General features: G+C 31.3%; 2 protein-coding genes across 3 annotated transcripts in view; one reads left to right on the top strand and one right to left on the bottom strand.

The window, feature by feature from the left end:
• Nucleotides 1-14,397, bottom strand: part of LOC124352820 (DNA helicase MCM8) — a 35,815-nt gene extending 21,418 nt beyond the window's left edge. The window contains exons 1-3 of the mRNA XM_046802514.1: nt 14,007-14,397; nt 8,783-9,028; nt 1,319-1,551 (exon numbers count right to left, since the gene is read on the bottom strand). Of these exons, the coding sequence (XP_046658470.1) occupies nt 1,319-1,551; nt 8,783-9,028; nt 14,007-14,115 (588 nt within the window). The 5' untranslated portion in view covers nt 14,116-14,397. The remainder of the gene's footprint in view (nt 1-1,318; nt 1,552-8,782; nt 9,029-14,006) is intronic.
• A 162-nt stretch (nt 14,398-14,559) lies between these two features.
• The window catches only part of LOC124352819, an 87,165-nt gene continuing 81,369 nt past the window's right edge, over nt 14,560-20,355 (top strand). For both annotated transcript variants that reach the window (XM_046802513.1, XM_046802512.1), the window contains exon 1: nt 14,560-15,103. In XM_046802513.1, the coding sequence (XP_046658469.1) occupies nt 14,873-15,103 (231 nt within the window). In that variant the 5' untranslated portion in view covers nt 14,560-14,872. The remainder of the gene's footprint in view (nt 15,104-20,355) is intronic.

The following is a 20,355-nucleotide window of genomic DNA, read 5'->3' as shown; positions in this document are numbered from 1 at the left end:
ATATTACAAAAAACATGTTTTCTGAAGTCATATTTATTTAAAAAAAATAATCTCCACAACTTATAATACAAAACAGTTAAGTAAATTACTCTTTAAATGCTTATTCGTCCTTGTGAAATCATAAAAAATTCCTAATTTTTCTATTATCTAAAAAAATCTTTAAAAATTCTGACAAAGAAATTAAAAAACTTTAATCAGCCCTCTCAAAAACTAATCACACCACCTAAATGTCTTTGCGTACATTGTTTTATCTGATAAATACATCAAATACCTACTAAAACGTCCTTCCAGACATAAGTTCATTGAATTTTACATAAAGTAGGAAAAAGTATAAGACAATTTTTTGAATGTAACTGGACAAAAAAGAAATATATTAGAATTTTATTATAGATATACTGAATGTATTTTTCTCAGCAATTGATATTATCACATATAGAGCAATAAGAACAACTATTACTAGGCTATGTAACACTATGATTAATATCTACCTGGTCATATTGAATCCAAATGATGTTCTGAGTAAACACAAATCTTGAGATTGATTGCCTAACTACAAAGAACTACAGGAGTAACATGTAAAATTATACTAAAACCTCAAAAGTTATTTAGTAAGTATAGTATAGTTAAATATTATAGAGCAACCTCAAAAGAAAATTTAGATAAAATATTATTATTACAAAAACGTGCAATTCGAATAATATTAAATCTGATCTATTGTACATCCGTACAATCACATTTCGGGCAGTAAAAAATAATGACTGTGTACTCGCTTTATATCTTTGAAAATATAATGCTTGTCAGTCAATGACTTGATTCACTGATGAAGTTCGGAAGTTTTTATTCTTATGACACTAGACATAGAGGAAGAAGTGCTCCTATTCAGCATAAATCAGAACTTTTTAAAAAGAAACAGTCTTATCAAGGTAGTAAATTTTATAAATAATTACCCCAGTACATGAAATAAATAAAAAGTAAAACTAAATTTTAAAGATGTTTTAAAGAATATTTAACTGAAAGACCATTATACAACCTTGATCAATATTTTGAATTTTAGCAATTTTAGTACCGGTATCCAATAATTATTGTAGATATTATGAGTTCTGTTCCCGCTATTGTTTGCATTCTTTCGATATGATTTGAATCCTTGCAATTTTAGTTTATACTGACTAGTTTAATATTTATGACCTAGTTTTGATTATTTACATTAATATTTTTTAACAGACAATTATTGTTTGACACCATTATTGTACATATTATATCAAGTTATATGCTATGTACACTATATGAATAAAGAATATTTGAATTGAATCGAACCAACCTGATGAATTGCTAGTCCGAGACAGTTCAATGAGTGATCAGGCTCGTCCAGTAAATCGGACTGGAAACTGGGCCAATCTTCTGCCAACTGGGTATCACTTGTGACATGCTTGTAATCCAGAGAACAACACCGGCGTTCCTCAATGTCAGAGGCAATAAACAGTTGGCTGTTCCTCTGCAGATAGCCTTCCACTGCTCGTGTCTTGTTGACTGTTGGGGAACCTTCCATGAAACCTACAAAAGAACATATTAGAAATATACCTATAGGACTGTAGAAGAATAAACAAATAAAGGATGACTTCAAGTGATCAAATTTAATTTGACTATTTAATTTTTATAAATGAATTTCAACAGAGAACAATTAAGTAAAATACACCAATCTAATGAGAGAAAACGTTTTTCATGTATGCCACAATGGTATAGTTGGTTTATGTGTCTATGTATGAATGAATCATAAGGCCTTAGACACTTATAACTAACTTAAATGTACATATTTCTTGTGTACTGACAAATAAACTAAAAAATCAAAACAGGAACACTACTGTAAAAATAGTGATAGAGCAAAGTATCAGAAATGCACAAAATTCAACACAATGTATATAAGCTACTGTAAACGATTATACTCGTTGATTACGCACCAATCAATTGGCCATAGTGTAGGGTACCACAAAAATGAGAAAGTAGGACAGTAGATTTCAGGGTAACTTACACGGACAAGTTAATCACATAACTTACAATCACTTTCATTTTCATTGAGAGAAGCTTATGGGAAATGAGCTACAAATTTTGAATTCCAGCTTTACATCAAGCCTTATATTTTGTCCTAAGCATTTTTGATCAGTAATGCCCACCATATATAACCCTTTGAATGGTAAAAATTATTTGTCATGAGTATCCCAAAACTAAGTCAATTCTTTGTTTGGAGTTTGTTTTTGACGATGGAAGGATTGTGAAGGTAACTTGATTTTTCCGGACATTTGCTATTGTTCAGAGATACAAATCCGGAAAAATTTCATTTTTGTGGTCTGAAACTAGTGGTATGTGGTCCAAAAATAAAACATTTAGCGGATGTCAGAGATTTCCGTTCTCTTTTCCTTATACACCAGTATAATGTGGTTTATAACCACAAAAAAGGTCAACCTAATCTGCCATCCTTCTTAGTCAACATCCTGAATATCCTGTAAAAAGCCTCAAGTCTAAAAATGTATTATATTATTGAAACCATTGGTATATTGTAAGACTTGTGAATATTTTGTACCATATTTAATAAGATCACAATTATTTTTACTTTCCACCAACTTCATGTACAAAATAACATTTTGAATGGCACATTTGGGAGTGTACTCCATATTTATTTTCAAAATTAAGATTTATATTTTAGTTCATATAATAAAAGAATGTATAAATAATAGTTCATAGATATTTATAAAGCATTTTAAATTAATTTTAACTAATAAATAACATTCTGCTAACAGACAATTCTAATAGATTAAAACAATGTGGTTGTTTATAATATAATGTAGCTAACATCTCTCATATTCAACCAAAAGTACATCAATTTAATAATTTTACTGTTTGATAAGGTAATTAATTTTGAAACTACAATTAACGAAATAATTTTAACTATGTAACTGGAAAACTTACCTTTATTGTTATAACATAATGTTACTACTTCCTTGGTATTAAAGAAGGTGTTGTGTAGAGAGAAGTAATGGTCTAGAATTAAAAACAATGTAAAAAATCCTTTTCAAGGAAGTATTTTCAAAACCTCAACTCAAATACTTGTTACTATAATAACCTACTAAATCAAACATTGGGTAATTTTGCCATATTACATGAATTTATGATTTTATATACTAATTTTTAAATAAAATCTATAGTAAAAATGTGCTTTGAGCATATTATGCTTGTTAAAAATTGTAAATAAATTGTATCTGATCATTCATTTTACATGACATACTTGTTAACACAATATTTTTATTTTTACTTGTAGTAATTGAATTTTCATAAGAGTATTTATGTTACAATAACTAAGTTTATACAAATATAAAAAAATTCAGAAAACATTATATAAAATTTTGCTTGTGAACCTTCATATTGGGCTAATGATGTTAAGAGTTTTTATGGCAAGATTGGAATAAGATGAAATTTGCCATTCCTGTGATGCACTAGTTTTATCTTATTTTGTAATCTTACTATGCAATTTTGAGATTCTATACGATAACATTTATATGGTAACTACATTTTATATAAAAGTACAGTTTTTAATCTGTGTTGAATCCATTTGGTGTTGTGATTCACATTGACTTTACTGGTTTTTTACTACAGCAGTATATGCAAGGATCTAAAATAGATACCTTTCTTTTATGTATCACTGTCTGCCAATCAAGTCACAGCAATCAACGTCAATCGAGTAACCCTGTCACTTCAAGTGTTTTGTGATGGCTCATAAATCAGATCATCCACCGCCATCAGAAGGTTTATCTAAAAGCTTAAAATGTAGATCTACATACACACCAACATAATATTTGTTGAGTATGTAATATTCCACTTGCTCATTATGGAATGAGCACATGGATTATGTACTGGACAAATTCATAAATATGTGATGTTGGTGGGATATGTAAATCTAAAAAACAAATTCATAAATATGCAATGTTGGTAAGATATGTAAATCTAACTGTTGGGTTCATTTCCGACCAGTGGTATAACAGGATTAGAATTTGGGGGTTAAAACCCACACACTAATGTTTCTAGATGTGGGGGAAATTAGATTGACCTTGTATTTTTAATTATATATTTTTAATAGAGGTTTATAAGATTTAAACCAAAACTTTGAGAGAATGCTGATGGATTTGATTAAACAAAATGATTTCTTCTATTACAATTGTATTTTTTATTAGCTTAATAACATACATAAAGCTTTGTTCCTATCTACTATACTGCATTATATAAACAAGAATTAATAACTATATTTATTTTTTTAACTGGTGGTCTTTTTTGGAAATACCATTAAATTGGGTTTCTGTTGTACAGTAGGACCTTGATATATCGAACCTCAATATATCGAATTCCTCCGAATTCCTGTTTTGTCATTCCCCTTGAATGTCCCATTTACTTCAATGCTAATTTTACCTCTACATATCGAAGATTTCAAGTAAATAACCTCAATATATCGAATTTTCACCAATAATTTTGCCTATTTTTTACCTCTATATATCGAAGTTTTCTTATAATTACCTCAACATATCGAAGTTTCAGTTTATCAACGAAACGAACTTTAGTACTGTATTGTCGTGTTGTGCAAACGAACAACCATCAAAGTAGAGTAGGTACCGTATTTTTCATGTCGAGACTTGAAACCCCCACCACCGACACTCCTTTGTTTTCTGTAGACGCCAGTGGTGGATCACCACTCCACTCTCAGTTTAATTTGGACGTTACCGCGATTAGTGCGAGTTGAGGTTATCTTAGTGAATTATTGTGCGTGGCAGATTTTCAACTGTGACACTGTTTTGTTTAAAAGTGCGATGGCAAAACGGATAACTCTATCTTATCAAGATAAAGTTAAACTTATAGAGACTGTGGACGCCGGGAATAAGAAAAAAAGTGACATTGCAAAGGAGTTTGGTATACCAGCGAATACTCTCTCGACCATATTGAAAAACAGAGAAAAATATGAACGCCAAGGAACTTCGTGCAAGAGAATAAAAGGACCCAAATTCAAGGACGTAGATGAAAGTGTTTATCAGTGGTTAAAACAGTGCCGTGATAAAAACCTTCCTGTAAGTGGCCCAATTTTAAAAGAAAAAGCAGCACAGTTTGCTGCGCAATTAAATAAACCTGACTTTCGAGCAAGCAACGGTTGGCTCCAAAACTTTAAAAAAAGAAATGAAGTGATTTTCAAGAAGGTGACTGGCGAAAGTGCGAGTGTTGATGACAATGTTTGCACAGAATGGTCGCAAAAACTGCCTGATCTTGTCAAGGGATACAAACCTGACGATATTTTTAATGCCGACGAAACAGGTCTTTTTTATCAGTGTCTTCCTGACAAAACTTTAACTTTTAAAGGTGACACTTGCCACGGAGGTAAGAATAGTAAACAAAGAGTTACATTGCTGCTTGGAACAAATCAAATTGGCACCGTGAAGCTTAAACCATTGATGATAGGAAAATCTAAAAATCCAAGGTGTTTCAAAAGGGTTCAAAGCTTTCCAATGGACTACACATCAAACAAAAACTCATGGATGAACTCAGGGGTTTTTGAGAAATGGCTAACGGACTTGGACAGACAAATGAAGAAAAAGAAGAAAAAAATACTCTTGTTTATTGACAACGCTACTGCTCACGGTGACATCCCAAAAATGAAAAACGTAAAAATCGAGTTCTTACCTCCAAACACCACATCCAAGCTACAGCCATTGGATCAAGGAATAATTAAAAACTTTAAAGTTCATTACCGGAAGGAAGTTGTACGCCTCTTCCTTCGTGACCTCGAGGACAAGAACCCTACAAAAATAAGCATACTTGATGCAATGTGGATGGCTTCTAAGGCGTGGAACAATGTTACCGAAAATACTATAAAGAACTGCTTCAAGAAAAGTGGCTTTAAACAGCAAGTTGACGAAGAAGAGGAAAGTGTTGTAGAAGACTGTTCAATTGTTGAAACAGATAACGGTGAACTTGCTAGTCCTGTACTGTGGAGACAAGTGACTCAGGCCCTTACTTTGGAAGGGCTGTCTTTCGAAGACTTTGTGGCCGTCGATGACGAGCTTGCTACTTGCGGCCAATTAAGCGATGCAGACATTATTGCATCCGTTTCCAAGGACACGAGTGTAGAAGACAGTGTAGTCGAGGACGGCGAGGATGATGACGACAACGAAGTCGAAACGCCTGACCCCACCCTTCGCGATGCCCGGTGTGCCATCAACACGTTGCGAAGTTTCCTCCAAAAGAAGACGTCTATGGATGACAAAATAATCCAGTCTTTATCCATTTTAGACGACGCGTTGGACAAAGTGACTTTCACAGGTAGACAAACTACAATTTCAGATTATTTTTAACAACAGTAAATAAGTTTTGCAAACTCTTTATAACATGTACGTAAGCCTACATTACAGTAGCATTTTAAACATTTAAAATACAGTACAGTAGAACCATATTTCAGACTTGTGTATTTATACTGTACAACATAACTTTTTAAGACGTTACAGTATTTCATATTCATATTTATGTAATAATATTACTCTATACGTTTAGTTAAAAAATAAATAAATTTAAATTGATGTATGGTGTACTTGTTATAATTTCTTATTCACATTTCCCGATAAAGTAATGTACGATTCTTAATTGTACTGTATTATTGTAGTGGGTGTGGACCTCTATATATCGAAGTCTGCCCCAAACAGCCTTGATATATCGAACCTCATTATATCGAAATTCTTGATATATCGAAGTTTTGTAAATCCCCTTGAGGTTCGATATATCAAGGTCCTACTGTAATACAAATTTCTAAATATGCATTATATGTTTGCATACTATATTATCAAAATAAACAATAGAAAATACATAATTTAAAATTATGTATACATTTATTTTTTACCATTTCATGGTGATCATAAACATGTTTATAATAAAAGAATATATCAAGTTCGAATCAAATAATTAAATTCAAGTTTAAATGATGACTTTCCTCATGTAATTTTCAAATACCATTTGATGTGTGGCCCTGCATGCTACCTCATTCCCACTGTACCACTGGACCAATTAGGTTTAAACACAGTTTTACAGCTCATTGGAAATAACTAATGAAAATTTAATACTCTCAAATCAACAATTTTTCTTTAATTTTAATTATTAATTTAATAAAAATTAATTTAATGTGTAAATTTATGTAACAACTAAAGTTACCATTACAAGTATTTTATTGTTAGAGGATTTTACTATTTTCAAACAATTTTCCCTGTGGATGCACCATTGGATCCAACTCACAGAACAAATTTTTGAAATTACTCCTTATTACAAGGAATTGAAAAAACCTTTCAATAAGTGCCTGAGATTTTATTTCAAACCTCTGAGACACTGGAGACAGATCATATAGGTGATTATGAAATGAATAACAAGTAGAATACATGACAGTGAATACTCATCTGCATATTTAAGGTTGACTGATCCTTACAATGAGCCATTAATTAACAGATCAAAGATCTGTGAAACCAAGGAATTTATAGTTCAATACAGGGTCCAAATTAAATAGGTATTGGTCTGATTAACCAACAAAGTCTACTTTCAATTCTAATGTTATCTGATGTCTAATAGTCAACATTGACCTCTTGCAGCGAGCATGTTGACTGAAGACAGCACACAGACATATAAAGAACTTGAGAATGCCATAATCAAGTCCTTTATGTCATCTCCACAAACTCTCTAAACATCTAAACTGCAAGTAGCTGAATTTAGAGTATTATGTCACAACATTAATGCTTTAAGATAATTATTTATTACCTTTAAAAATTGATCAGATGAGTTTTTACTGAGAAAGTTTATTATAGACACTCCAACACATACTTTTTACTAGATTCAATTTAAAAACATTAATAACACATTTATCTACATTTTAACATAATTTTGATAAAATATGTTATTTATTATTTAAAAAATATTCTTGCCTTATTTTGACAAATATCATTTTATGTAAATTATTGTTTAGTATATTGATAGTTTACTGATAAGTTAAGTTACCTGTTAACTATAAAGTGTATCTTTCTGTAATTTTATAATTCAGAAAAATAATGATAATATTTACGAAACATAATCTAAACTTAACTGACAGTAAACAGCTGTTGACACTTTCAGCTTAAGTTCGCCAAAGGGGCAGAAATGTTTCTTTACATACCAATTATAGAGATTATTAATGATGTAGTGCTTGATCAGTTGTGTAATCCAGATTGCAGACACAAAATTACTATGCTTTTTAATACTTATTGCACCGGAGGCATTTAAACCTTCTAATGCATTAAAAATACTATTTAAACACTGCTATAAAACACACATTAATGCTTGTGAATCTTTGCACACAAGATACTTTTAACTGGTTGACTCCCTTGACGTTGTGTACGTTTTTACTGTACTTAGAGAAAAACAGGAGGATGGATACATACATGCTTCAACAAACAATTCTTTTCCAGACTACAGTCCGAAAAACAAGACTTCTATCGCGCAAAAATTATTATAAACAATTATTTGGAAATGTTGAGTGAACTTACTTACAAGTACTTTCCACTCTCTCCCTTATACTGGAAGTTGAATACAAGCTAACTAATCTAAGCATTCTCATATCTAAAATAAATTATTGAAATACTTTGGATATTTAGATAATTAAAAAGAGGGATATTTTGTTTTACTACATAATAAAATCATAATTATTTCATTCTAAATGTTGCCATTTGTAATTGTTGATACTTACTTTCTTGAGGGTGGTAAAACCGCCATCCCTTGTACTGGCTGGGAACCTGGGTGGTAGGGAAGATAGCTGTAATTGGAGGCTGAGAAATGGAACTAATTCCAGTTGAATGCAGTATAAAGTCTCCTTCTCCATGCCCGTGTCCCGGAGTACCTCTGAATCCTCCACCTCTCCCTGCACCGGAAGCAGATCCTCTGAAGTTGCTACTGCTACCGTGTGTAGAAGTTCCAGAGAAGTTCCCACCTCGTCCTTGTAATAGAAGCACAATTTTATCATCATGTAACAAATACTTAATCAAGGAACAAGCACAAAGTATTTAACATTTAAAATAAACAAAACATTAAAGCAAATTAAAAGCCTGTTGGAACTAACAAATAGTGAAATTCTCAGAATTTTTAAATGATGTAGACAGTTCAAAAATGTCAGGTCTAATAAATAAGGTGAACTTGCGTTCTTTTATTGTCATAGTACTCATACAACCTTCTTTTCTTTCATTGAAGTTATGTGTTTTAAATCTTAAGCTGAACAAGAAACAGTTGACCAGAGCTCATGAGATGTACATTAGTACTATTTCAATCCCAGATTAATATGGGAGGCAAGAATATGTCAAAGATTAGTTAGAATCAAAGAATATGTCAAAGATTAGTTAGAATCATATTTAGTTGGTCTGTATGCTTCTACCCTACTGACAGCTACAGGTAGTTCAGAATGCAGCACTGGGCTCTATCCAACATTTCTGTGTCTGATGGAGAGCAATGTATTCTCACTGGTTTCCAACATCAATTTTATTTCACAGATTACACATTTTGTAGGTATAAATCATTCATTTCCTGTTGGGATTGAAAGTTATTGGAATCAAAAAGGGTCTTGTTTGGAGTCAGAACGCCTTGCTTTGTGACAGTGTGAACTTGTTACGTATAATTATGCTCAGGTCAACTTCTTCTGTGTTTCAGTCTCCACCTTTAAGGGCAGTGTTGTAAGGATAATCAATCAGCGCATGTGACTGATGGTTTACTAATACCAAGTGGCGTACCCCAAGGTTCAGTTCTGGGGCCTGTCTTATTTGTTCTTTTTACTAATGATCTCCCAGGTTACTTGGAAGAATTTTCAAAAACCATTATGTATGCAGATGATACGGTTCTACTTTTAGGTAATAAACATCCTGAATTGCTGGAAGTCTCTTCATACACAGCAACGAACATGGCTGTTCAGTATTGCCATAGTAACAACTTGGTAGTCAATGAAGCCAAGACGCAACAACTGGTCTTTGGAAGAGGAAAGAACGATTTTGGACCATTGCCAAACATTGACACTGTGGAAGAAGCCAAGTATCTGGGGATCATAATGGACAATGAAATGAAATGGACACCTCATGTGGACAACCTCTGTAGCAAACTAAGCTCTGGACTTTATGTTGTTCGTCGAATAAAATCGATAAGTGATGTCACAGTTGCAATTACTGCATACTATGCACTCTTTGAAGCACACCTCCGATATGGTCTCACTGTTTGGGGAAAATCAAGTGTAGCCAACTTACAAAGACCCTTGACTCTACAGAAAAAATGTATCAGGATACTGGCAGGCCTGCAGCCTAGAGACAGTTGTAGAACATCTTTTGTTGAGCTGTCAATCCTCACTGTGGTTTCATTGTACATCTTAGAAACAGTAATGTATGCTCATGAAAATGGCTTGACCAGAGGCATTGATTTACATTCTTACAACACTCGTCGAGCAGCAGATTTTACACTACCAGAACACCATTCAGCATTATTTGAAGAGAAGCCTTCATATATGGGTGCAAAGCTGTTCAACTCCCTACCTGCCGACATTAAGACAGAACAAAACCCCAAGAAAATGCTGAAAAGATGGCTCCTCCAACATCCTTTCTACTCAATTGACGAGTTTTTAAACTGGAGAGCTTTGAACATCAACCAGTGACTGGACTATCATTTACAAAGCTTTGATTTGTATAATTGTTTTATAAAATTTTGATTCGTATAATTACCTTTTTTATGACTCTCTTACTGTTCTCAAAGAATATGTAAAATAAAGTATATTGTCTATTGTCTATTGTGTGTAACAGATCTGTACATGAGAAACAATGCAGAAAACACACACTTACACATGCACAAATATACTTATGAATACACACATGTACCAAACTGTATCACCTTGTGTTAGTATGTTGTTGCTTCAAACATGCTATCACTATTGTTACATTTCTCTGCAGCGTTATATTGTTTATTTTTCTTGTTTCTTTGATGCATAATAAATAAATTGATTAAAAAACCACAGTACAGTACTCTAAGCCTATACAATATGACTAAGTGCTTTTCTCTAAAAAAGAACCTATGTTGAGATTGTAATCAAGTATATTGTAACCAACTAATTTCTCTAGCTGATTCATTTTAGTATTTCTAACATTCCCCTTTAACAGTTTTTAATGTTATCTAGTGTTGGAAAACAACTAATGGTTTACAACTGCATATTTTAATTTAAATGAAGACCAGAAAATTGTCTTCCCCAAAAGAAACGGTCAAAATCATCCTTACCAATTTTTACAACAGTTTTATGTATAAATCTGTTTGGTGTTTTTATTTTAGTACACCAATGTATTAGGATACTTGGGTGAGCATCGGAGCCTAACAATGTCTTTGTCAATCAATCAATCTAATTATCCATTATTACGTGTTGAAACCAATGATCACCAAGTATTAGGATACTTGGGTGAGCATTGGAGACTAAGAATGTCTTTGTCAATCAATCAATCTAATTATCCCTTATTACGTGTTCATCAAGAACATATATTAAACTTATGTCAATTTCATTTTACAATAAAATTGTTGGCCTTAAATACACACCAATGTTAATTACATTGTTTTTTCCACTGTGCACAATTACTATGTACGAACTTTGATACCCTAAGAGTGCAGGGAACTTAATCAGTTTGTAATTATGTCTAGTGACTTACATGAAACACACCAGTGAGGCTCTCAAGAGGAAGATAAAAAGTTTTGTAGATGAAACAAGACTAAAATAAGAGCTACAAGAGTTGTATGTGTGTCAATGTCTGCTTCCCATCACCCCATGTGTGCGAGCTGGATTAATTATAAACCCTGTCAGTATTGATGGGAACCATAATCCTTACTATATTTGCTAATTCCATGCGCTATTAGGCTACTAGTAACCCTTTTTCCGTTTTCTTGTTTTTGTTTAAGTCACTGCCAATGTAAACATTCCCTGGGTTTTGGTGGTTTATCCATTTCTAGTAATTGTTTTTTTCTATAATTTGTAGGTGAGCTGCATGTCCTTTCATTAAAATATGACATACAATTTACTCCTTTATAACAACACTTTTGGGGTTACATGATTTCCCATTCATAAAGTTGTCAGATTTCCTACATTATTAAAAAAAAACATGTTTTCCTTTGTGTTCCTCAAAAATACCACACACAATTTTATATTCCCCCAACTAATCTAGGATGGATAGGTAAAACCTTGTCAAACAACATGACAAGGTTTGAGTACTTGCACTGGTCTCATTTAAACAAAAATGTACAAATTTAAGTATAGAAGGGTTCAAAAAAATTATGTATTAATTACACTTAAAGCTCTCTCCTCCTCCCCTTGAGAGGTGAGGCATGATCTCTATTTTAAAAACTATCCAATTATGTGATAAATAAAAATGGTGAGACTTTATGGTGGAAAGATATAAATATAGATTTGACTAAGTTTAGAGCCATACTATTCATTTCACCACCACGGTTATACGCCAAGGTTTTGCTGATCAGTCTGCTTTTTGAGAACAATGTTCTCAAAATTTTCAGGAGACTGCAAATTTTTTGGGGTCTAAAAGCTCAAGAAGGTGAAATCCACCATTGACTGGGCCATATAAAATACTGAATTATTGACCTGGTAGCAGACTTCAGTGAATTTGAGAACAACAGGCATAGGCTATTGAAACCGTTTGAGTTTAAAATTAACAATTTCCAAATTACACAGAATAAATCCTAAAATAAATAAATACAAATACCCTAAGATAATAAACTAAACTTGGCTGAAGTATAAGCGGTCACTACCACAATTTAATCATTGATATTCATGATTATCTAAACTAAGTTACCAAAGAATCAAATTACATTATACGGATTTCAGATTACAGTATAGTTCAGCGGTTTTTATATTTTAAAAAGTAATGATTTAATGATAAAAATCTTCTAGTTTATGTATATAAAATGTAGTATAGAGTACGATAAGTGGACCCAGTTTTTATATCAATATTGACAAACAATATTAATTAATTATAATGATTGATATAATGAACCAACACTGATTTTAGAACAAGGTAACTAACTTTATCAACTTTAAACACTTGGAGGACCGTGAAACAAAGTTTAAAAAGTATAAGTCTACTTGCAGATCATCTATGTGGGTATGTGTACAGAATAGAAGTATAGTTTTCTAGAGAAGATTCTTTCGACAACTTCTTGAAAGCGGTTAATCATTACTAACGAGGAGAAAACAAAAAACAGGTACGCATATTTTGTATTTTATGTTACGAATGTTCGTTATGTTGTTATCATTTCATTATTATTTATTTGTTTTCTCTAGCTTATTTCCAGTTCTAATTGTTTGTTTGATAATTTTAACTCCTTTATTATTTATGAGTAACTAACTATGTGTACTTGTAACTATGTGTATTATATTAATTTCAAATATGATTGTTATTATGACTATATGTGTGTGTGTTGATATGATTGATAGACTATTATTTGATGCATGATGATTATACTAATCAATATAAAAACTGGATCCGCTTATCGTACCCGATCCAAAATGTAAGAAACAAAAAAATGTAACATTAGCTTAGTCACTTTTTACTATTTTGGAGAATAAAGGTGTGCAACAGCTTGTGACACATATCACACATGTAAATCACTATTGCACTTGTAGCCATTAATCAGATATCATAAAATTTGATTTTAGGCTACTTTGAATTCATTTGGAATAATGTTGTTATTCAATAAATTAAAGAGTTTGATATAATTAGCCTAATTGTAAATAACTATAATTAGAATGTTTTTGTGTTTGATAGTTTATGTGTTTCTTCTAATCAATAATTTGATATCCTGATTCAATTGTGGTGTCCCCTAACTATACCGCAACCCCTGAACTCTTGAAATTGTGGCTTGCTTTGATTATACATAAACTTACTGTAAACTTTTACCTCTTTTGTCACGGTTATTACTTCCTCTGCCTCGGCCACGAAATTTCCAGCTTCCTCGACCTCTAAAATATTTTGATTTATTAAAGTTATTAATTCTTGAGTCACTCATATTTAGATGTAAATATTTTTCCTATATTTTTATAAACGTGTCGCCTATTTAATGATAAACCTTTGCAGGAAGATAAATTTCATCACGGGAAAGAAATTCTACACATAAAACTATACTGTATTTAAATTATGTAGTTTACAACATTGGCAAAATAACCCATCCAAACTAGGTAAACAAAACAATAGACAAACAAACGTGTGTTCTTTACGTTTGACATTTGTTAGGCAATCAATAGACTTAAAATATTGAAAACTTTAGATTAGTTTCACAGCGTTTTTAGCGGGAAAATAAAACAGCTGATTCACAGCTGTTTCTTGCTTAAATGTTTTCTGTCATTTTGCAAAACTGCCAATTGCAATTCTGCAATAACAAGACGTCAAATTGAGCAGTGGAGGGGATATTACATGTTTTTGTCTGCCCATAGTCAGCTCTGACAGCAGTCCAGTCTGCTCCATTTGAGGCAATACAGTCAGTATTCAGTATTCATTCGACCAGTCATCTGGTAGTTGAGATCAGCTGTGGTGTAATTGAATTAAATTATTGAAACGAAAACAAGGAAGTTATTGTTCACTGTTAAGTCATTGCTGTGACTGATTCAGACTGGTGAGATTCCTTGCAAGTTATTGAAGGTTTTCCTTGTCTCTGGTCTGTCTTTTTTACTTAAGTGTACAAACATAAGACTTTATCAAAATGTTTGGCATTTAATTTATCTAGACATAGGCTGTTTAACATAATTCTGAATTTTAACGTAAATAAAATGCTGACTATCAAAATTGGCTATATTCTATTTATAACGTTACTCCGAAACCAATTTTGCCTATGTGACGATTTTGATGACTTTCAAAGTAATGTAGATGCTTTTGCTGATGCATTTGATGACGCCTATACAACAGAACTCTATCCATCATCAACAGATGAATCAAATTTAGGAAATGAAATTGCTACTGCTGTCTCTGCTTTTGAAGAAGGAACTGCAAATCAGAATGAGGTAAGATTTATTTGTCTGCCTAAATAAAAGTGACAAGACTAGAAATTTTAGATTACTGAGAGGCCTACCTCTAACCAACTAATTCCTTAAACCAGGATATCAGTTCATTGACAGTTTAGTTAGTTAGAAAATGTAAAAGACATCTGCTTTAACAGTCAACATCACTCTAGGCATAAGCATGCTTTAAGCAGGCACTCTGTTCCTTCTCAATCTTTCATATTGCTTTTGAAAGAACAGGACCACTTTGAGTCACTCAAGTGTTGTGAATGTTCCTTCACATTCTAACTTGTTCACTAGTTGTAGATTGTGTTCATTCTCGATACTTGCATGATTGGACTCATCCAGTCTTTTAGATAGCCTACAGGAAATGAGTTGGTATTGTCCGAGACACACCAGCATTATGAGATTGGCTAATAATCTTTGGTATGAAGTGCTCCTAGCCTAATTGATTTCATCAATTGATAGATAGGCTAGTATGCTCTACGTACCTGAGTCTGAGTGATAGTCTAACTATTGATTAATGGAATTGAAATATTTAGAGCCGAAGGGTGCTTTCTCTTGGAGTACAAGAAAGTGTAAAATGTACAAGTAGCAAAGAAGATTGGAGTATATGCTGAGATTTTCCCAAAGTGTGAATTGCTACTTTGTGACTTGCAATTGTTTCTCAACTTACAGCCGATTCCTAGGGGCTGCAGTATAATAAGAGGCCACCACCACAATAGAATCATATTTATGATTATCTAAACTATAGAAACAAAAATGTTGACACTAATTACGTTGTATTAAAACTATCTATGTTTTATATATATATATATATATATATATATATATATATATATATATATATATATATATATATAATGTAACAAACAAAATAGTTTAACATTTAATTACTTTTTACTGTTTTTAAGGATATACTATGATTCTATTGTGGTGGTGGCCTCTTATGTACGGTACGATAAGCGGACCCGGTTTTTTATATCGAAGAATGTAATCATTGATACCTAATATTCGCATCTCAAGTCCTAGACTAACAATCGATATAAAATTATATAATAGTCCTCAATAACAATCATATGTATTAAATTAAAATATGAATTTAATATTTACAGTGATCAAATTATTATTACCAAAATTAGGAAGCCTAAAGACGACCATATTTGCTCCTCTCATAGTTACCTACAGTTGTTTCTTTCCCACAAATGTCAAATAATGGGTTTTTCGGTACGAATCCAATATGTTGAAGCCATGAAAAACATGTCGTATCATCTTTCAAAGCAATGTAGTTTTCTAAATTTTACTGCCTATTTTAATAATCAAATGTTACTTAAATGTAAAATTGAAATATTACCTTACGTGTTTACAGATGTTGATATAGATTATTAAAGTTAATTATTCAAAATTATTAACCAGTATCGATTGATTATATTGATGGTTATGATTAAGTAATATCATTTGCCAATTTCGATATAAAAAATCGAGTCCGCTTATCGTACCCTGCCCTCTTATTATACTGTTGTCTTCCTAGGCATTAGGCCTATGTCTTCCTAAACTTTTCATTAGATAATTGAAGATCTTAGAGATTAGAGTATAATTTGGAACTATTTTCATTTTATTTATTTTCAACGGCAAAGTAACTTTTTACAGAGTTTTAACAAATACAGATAATAACAACAATATCACTGGTTATAGATGTGTGAGATAAATTGGCTACTTCAGATATGTCCAGACTAAATTGGTTTTATTAAAGGAGGAGATCTTCCTTATATTAAAGATAAATATTATAGTAGAAATATTACATGTACCTACTGTAGTGTCCGATAGTTTTAAATTTTTTCCACAAGTCCTTTCAAGATCAAAAAGTGACATCTGATAACGAAATCCAATTTGAAATTGTTTGAATGTTTGTGTTATTGTAATGTTAAAAATCAAAGTTGCAATTCTAATTCATGCAAACTCTTCTCTAATGGTTTATCAATATTCATTTCAAAATACAAATGAACTTATAGTTTGAAAATTTGTAATTAATGTAAAAGAAGACATGATGCTAAAAAATGTGTGTTTCTATAGATAATATTTCTTTTATTTTCTTATGATATTTCTTCAATCTAAAAATAATCTTTTAATCATCTAACTGGCAACTGCTGTATAGGCCTATATTGTAAAAGAAGATATTTGGAAAAAATATACTTTGTGTTTGATTCTTCAAAATTTTATGCAAACTTCATTTGAACAACTTTGTGCAAACTACTGTTTTGACCATGAGTAGTTGATTGGACTGTGTCATTTACAATATTGTTATTGTGTTTTGGTGTCTGTATATTTTTTAGTTAATGTTTGTTTTTTTCTGTATTAATGATATGACTTTAAATGTTCAGTGATGTAATTCAGTTACAAAAAAGTTGAACAGATTTGCCAGCATATTTTACAAAAAATATAGTGAAAAAATTGATATCTTATATATTACACTAAAACTAAATATATTTTTGCATTCATCCTTGTCTATGAATTATGATGGAGTTTTCATATGACAGCTGACTATGATCAAATATAACACTAATTATATAGATAATAATTACGTGTTTTGATGCAAAAAATATTATATAATTACAGTACTGTAATACTTTTTGTTGCATAGTAATTTTTTTATTAGTTGTTAGTTTTTGTTGGTTGTTGCCAATTGATAGAGTTTTGCAGGAGCATAGTTTACATCATTTCTAGGATGTCTGATATTGTTTTTAGTTATTATTTTTCTTTGGGTGAATATAGAAATATATGAGAAAAACATTTTTAACAATGAGATTAGTTTTAATAAGTACTCTTTTCTACATCTTTTGTTAATTGTTGACCAGATGACAGCGATCAGTGTCGGCAGCTGGTAGCTGTTTGTGTTTATTTAGGGAATGTATTATAATGTTGTATTTTAAAGGAATATAGGATTTCAGACATTTGCCATTGTTGTATGTTACAAAATGTATATGTTAACTGAACTTATACATGCTATTTTCTTAACTTTTCTATATATGCCATTAAATATTTCAGTAATGATGACAAAAAACCGTAATCTTTTTTATATTAATCGTCCAAGTATAACGAGAAGAGTATGTAGGCTTCTCAATTTTGTGGTCATGTTAATTAGTTAAGACAGGAGAGACCATTCAGTTAGTTGCAAGATAGAAGCATTCTTACAGCAGCATGGTCACATTATGTATGTGGTCCCAATTATTGGGAAAATCTGAAAGCCGGGAACTTGCTGCTGTAGCTTTGAAAAGATATGATAAAAGTATGAGAGTTAAAATTAGGGACAACATATGAAAGAATATAATTCAATTTATTCTAGGTCCTGTCCTGGATTTAAAAAAGTAATATTCTTAAAAATAAACGTTTCTACCTCATTCAATTAAAGCTCCCTCATTCAAACCCCAGGGATTTACCTCCCTGCCTCTCTCCCATGACAATCCTGCAGATTTTGAGGCCATTAGATTAAAAGATTCTAAAATGCTAAATTACACAAAATTGTAGATAATTCAATTAAATAAAAAAAATAGTATAGGGGCATTTAGTTTTATTTATGTTAAGAAATAAAACTTTTTGATTTTTCAATTCTTATAAGTGTATAAAAATATTATAAGTTCCTTTATAACGATTTTATTTTGCTAGTATGTAATTTGGTGAGCATGAAAAACATAAGGTCTTGCATTGAATTGTGTAAGAGCTATTTATTGAGTGTTGGTGAACAAATTTATATGTATGGACTTACATACTGCCAACAAAACATATAAAATAAGAAGACAACAAATGTATTTATGTTAAAAGGCCGTTAGGAATGGAACAATTACACTAAAAAAAACTATGAATAGTCAGAAATGCAAGAAATTAATAAAGCAAGCTCTCATGTATTGTGGATGTTTGCTCTAATGTTGCAAAGTATAATATACCAGACCGTGATGTGAAAACATCAAATTTTAAATGTGAACTTGTGCTCTAATTTTCACCCAAAAATTGTAATAATAAATGAATTGGGCAAAAACTAAATTTTTTCTAAATCTGAAGCCAATAAAATATTGCACAATTTTAAGAAAGTTTTATTCATTTTACATTACCAAGCAAAATATAGTTTTTTTGTGTGTTTCCCCCCTCCTCTCTCTAATTGTGTACTATGAAATGATTAAAAAAACCTTATTGCGTTTTAAAATTTAATAAAAAATACTAATAGTTTTTTTGAAACTATATTTTCTTGGGATTAAGTTATTACATCTGGTATTTTCTTGGCTTGGTAGTGGTGATAATTTAAAACATTATTTCTGATCCACAAAAGCAGATGATCAAGACTAGTTTACATAAACATTTATAATGTTTTTATGTCTTTTATAACTTTAAACCTACATTTTGTTAGTAATACGATTTGTAGATTTTCCTTGGTTCAAAATTAGTAAAAATTTTATTGAAATTATAGGATTGCTTAAAGAAAATAACAGGTGAAAGCATACGGAAGCAATGTTGGTACTGAATATTATTTAGGACACTGGTGTACAGAATGTTTCAATTTTCAACTGATTTATATTATTCAACCTGTTTACTATCACAGATTGTATAATGGTTTACTTACATTAGTAGTGTTTGTGTGTAAGTGTGTGTGTTTATGATAGCCTATGTTAGAATATACCACGAACTTAATAGTCAAATTAATTTTAGCATCATATTTCGTAATTTTTATATTACACATTCTCTTTTTTTCTTAACGTAAAAATTTCATGAACTACTTCATACTTTGATTCTGATAACTTATAGACAGTTCAAGGCTTCATTAATTAAATGTTACTATCGTTTTAAAATTGTTTTATCTTTTTACTGTGGTTAAATCTAACTGCATTCAGTCCTTGAAATTAAAATGGAAAAAATTTAACCATCAATCGAATTAATCTTGACCTATTTGTTTGATGAAAAACAAACTTAATTATTTAACTTGTTAAGATTCAAGGTAAAATAATTCCAATTGTAGATAATCTGAAATGAAGACTTCTGAAATGGTGGTGTTATTATTCAGCGTCATATACTGTTCATGAGACCTGTTTTCCCAAATCAGTTTAACTTACCACTGAATGGATGTGTCTGCTAAAATCTGAAAATCAATCCTTTGCTATAATAATAACTTTCTTCTTCACAGAAGGCTCATGCTAGTTCATCCCAGCAAACAAAAAAAGAAAATTGTGTATAAATATAGCTTAAAGCAGATACTAATTCCTTCAACA

The sequence above is a fragment of the Homalodisca vitripennis genome, chromosome 1 (genome assembly GCF_021130785.1).
Source record: "Homalodisca vitripennis isolate AUS2020 chromosome 1, UT_GWSS_2.1, whole genome shotgun sequence".
Taxonomy (NCBI): Eukaryota; Metazoa; Arthropoda; class Insecta; order Hemiptera; family Cicadellidae; genus Homalodisca; species Homalodisca vitripennis.
The sequence above is the reverse complement of the archived record's forward strand: the minus strand, read 5'-3'. Positions and strand labels throughout refer to the sequence as shown.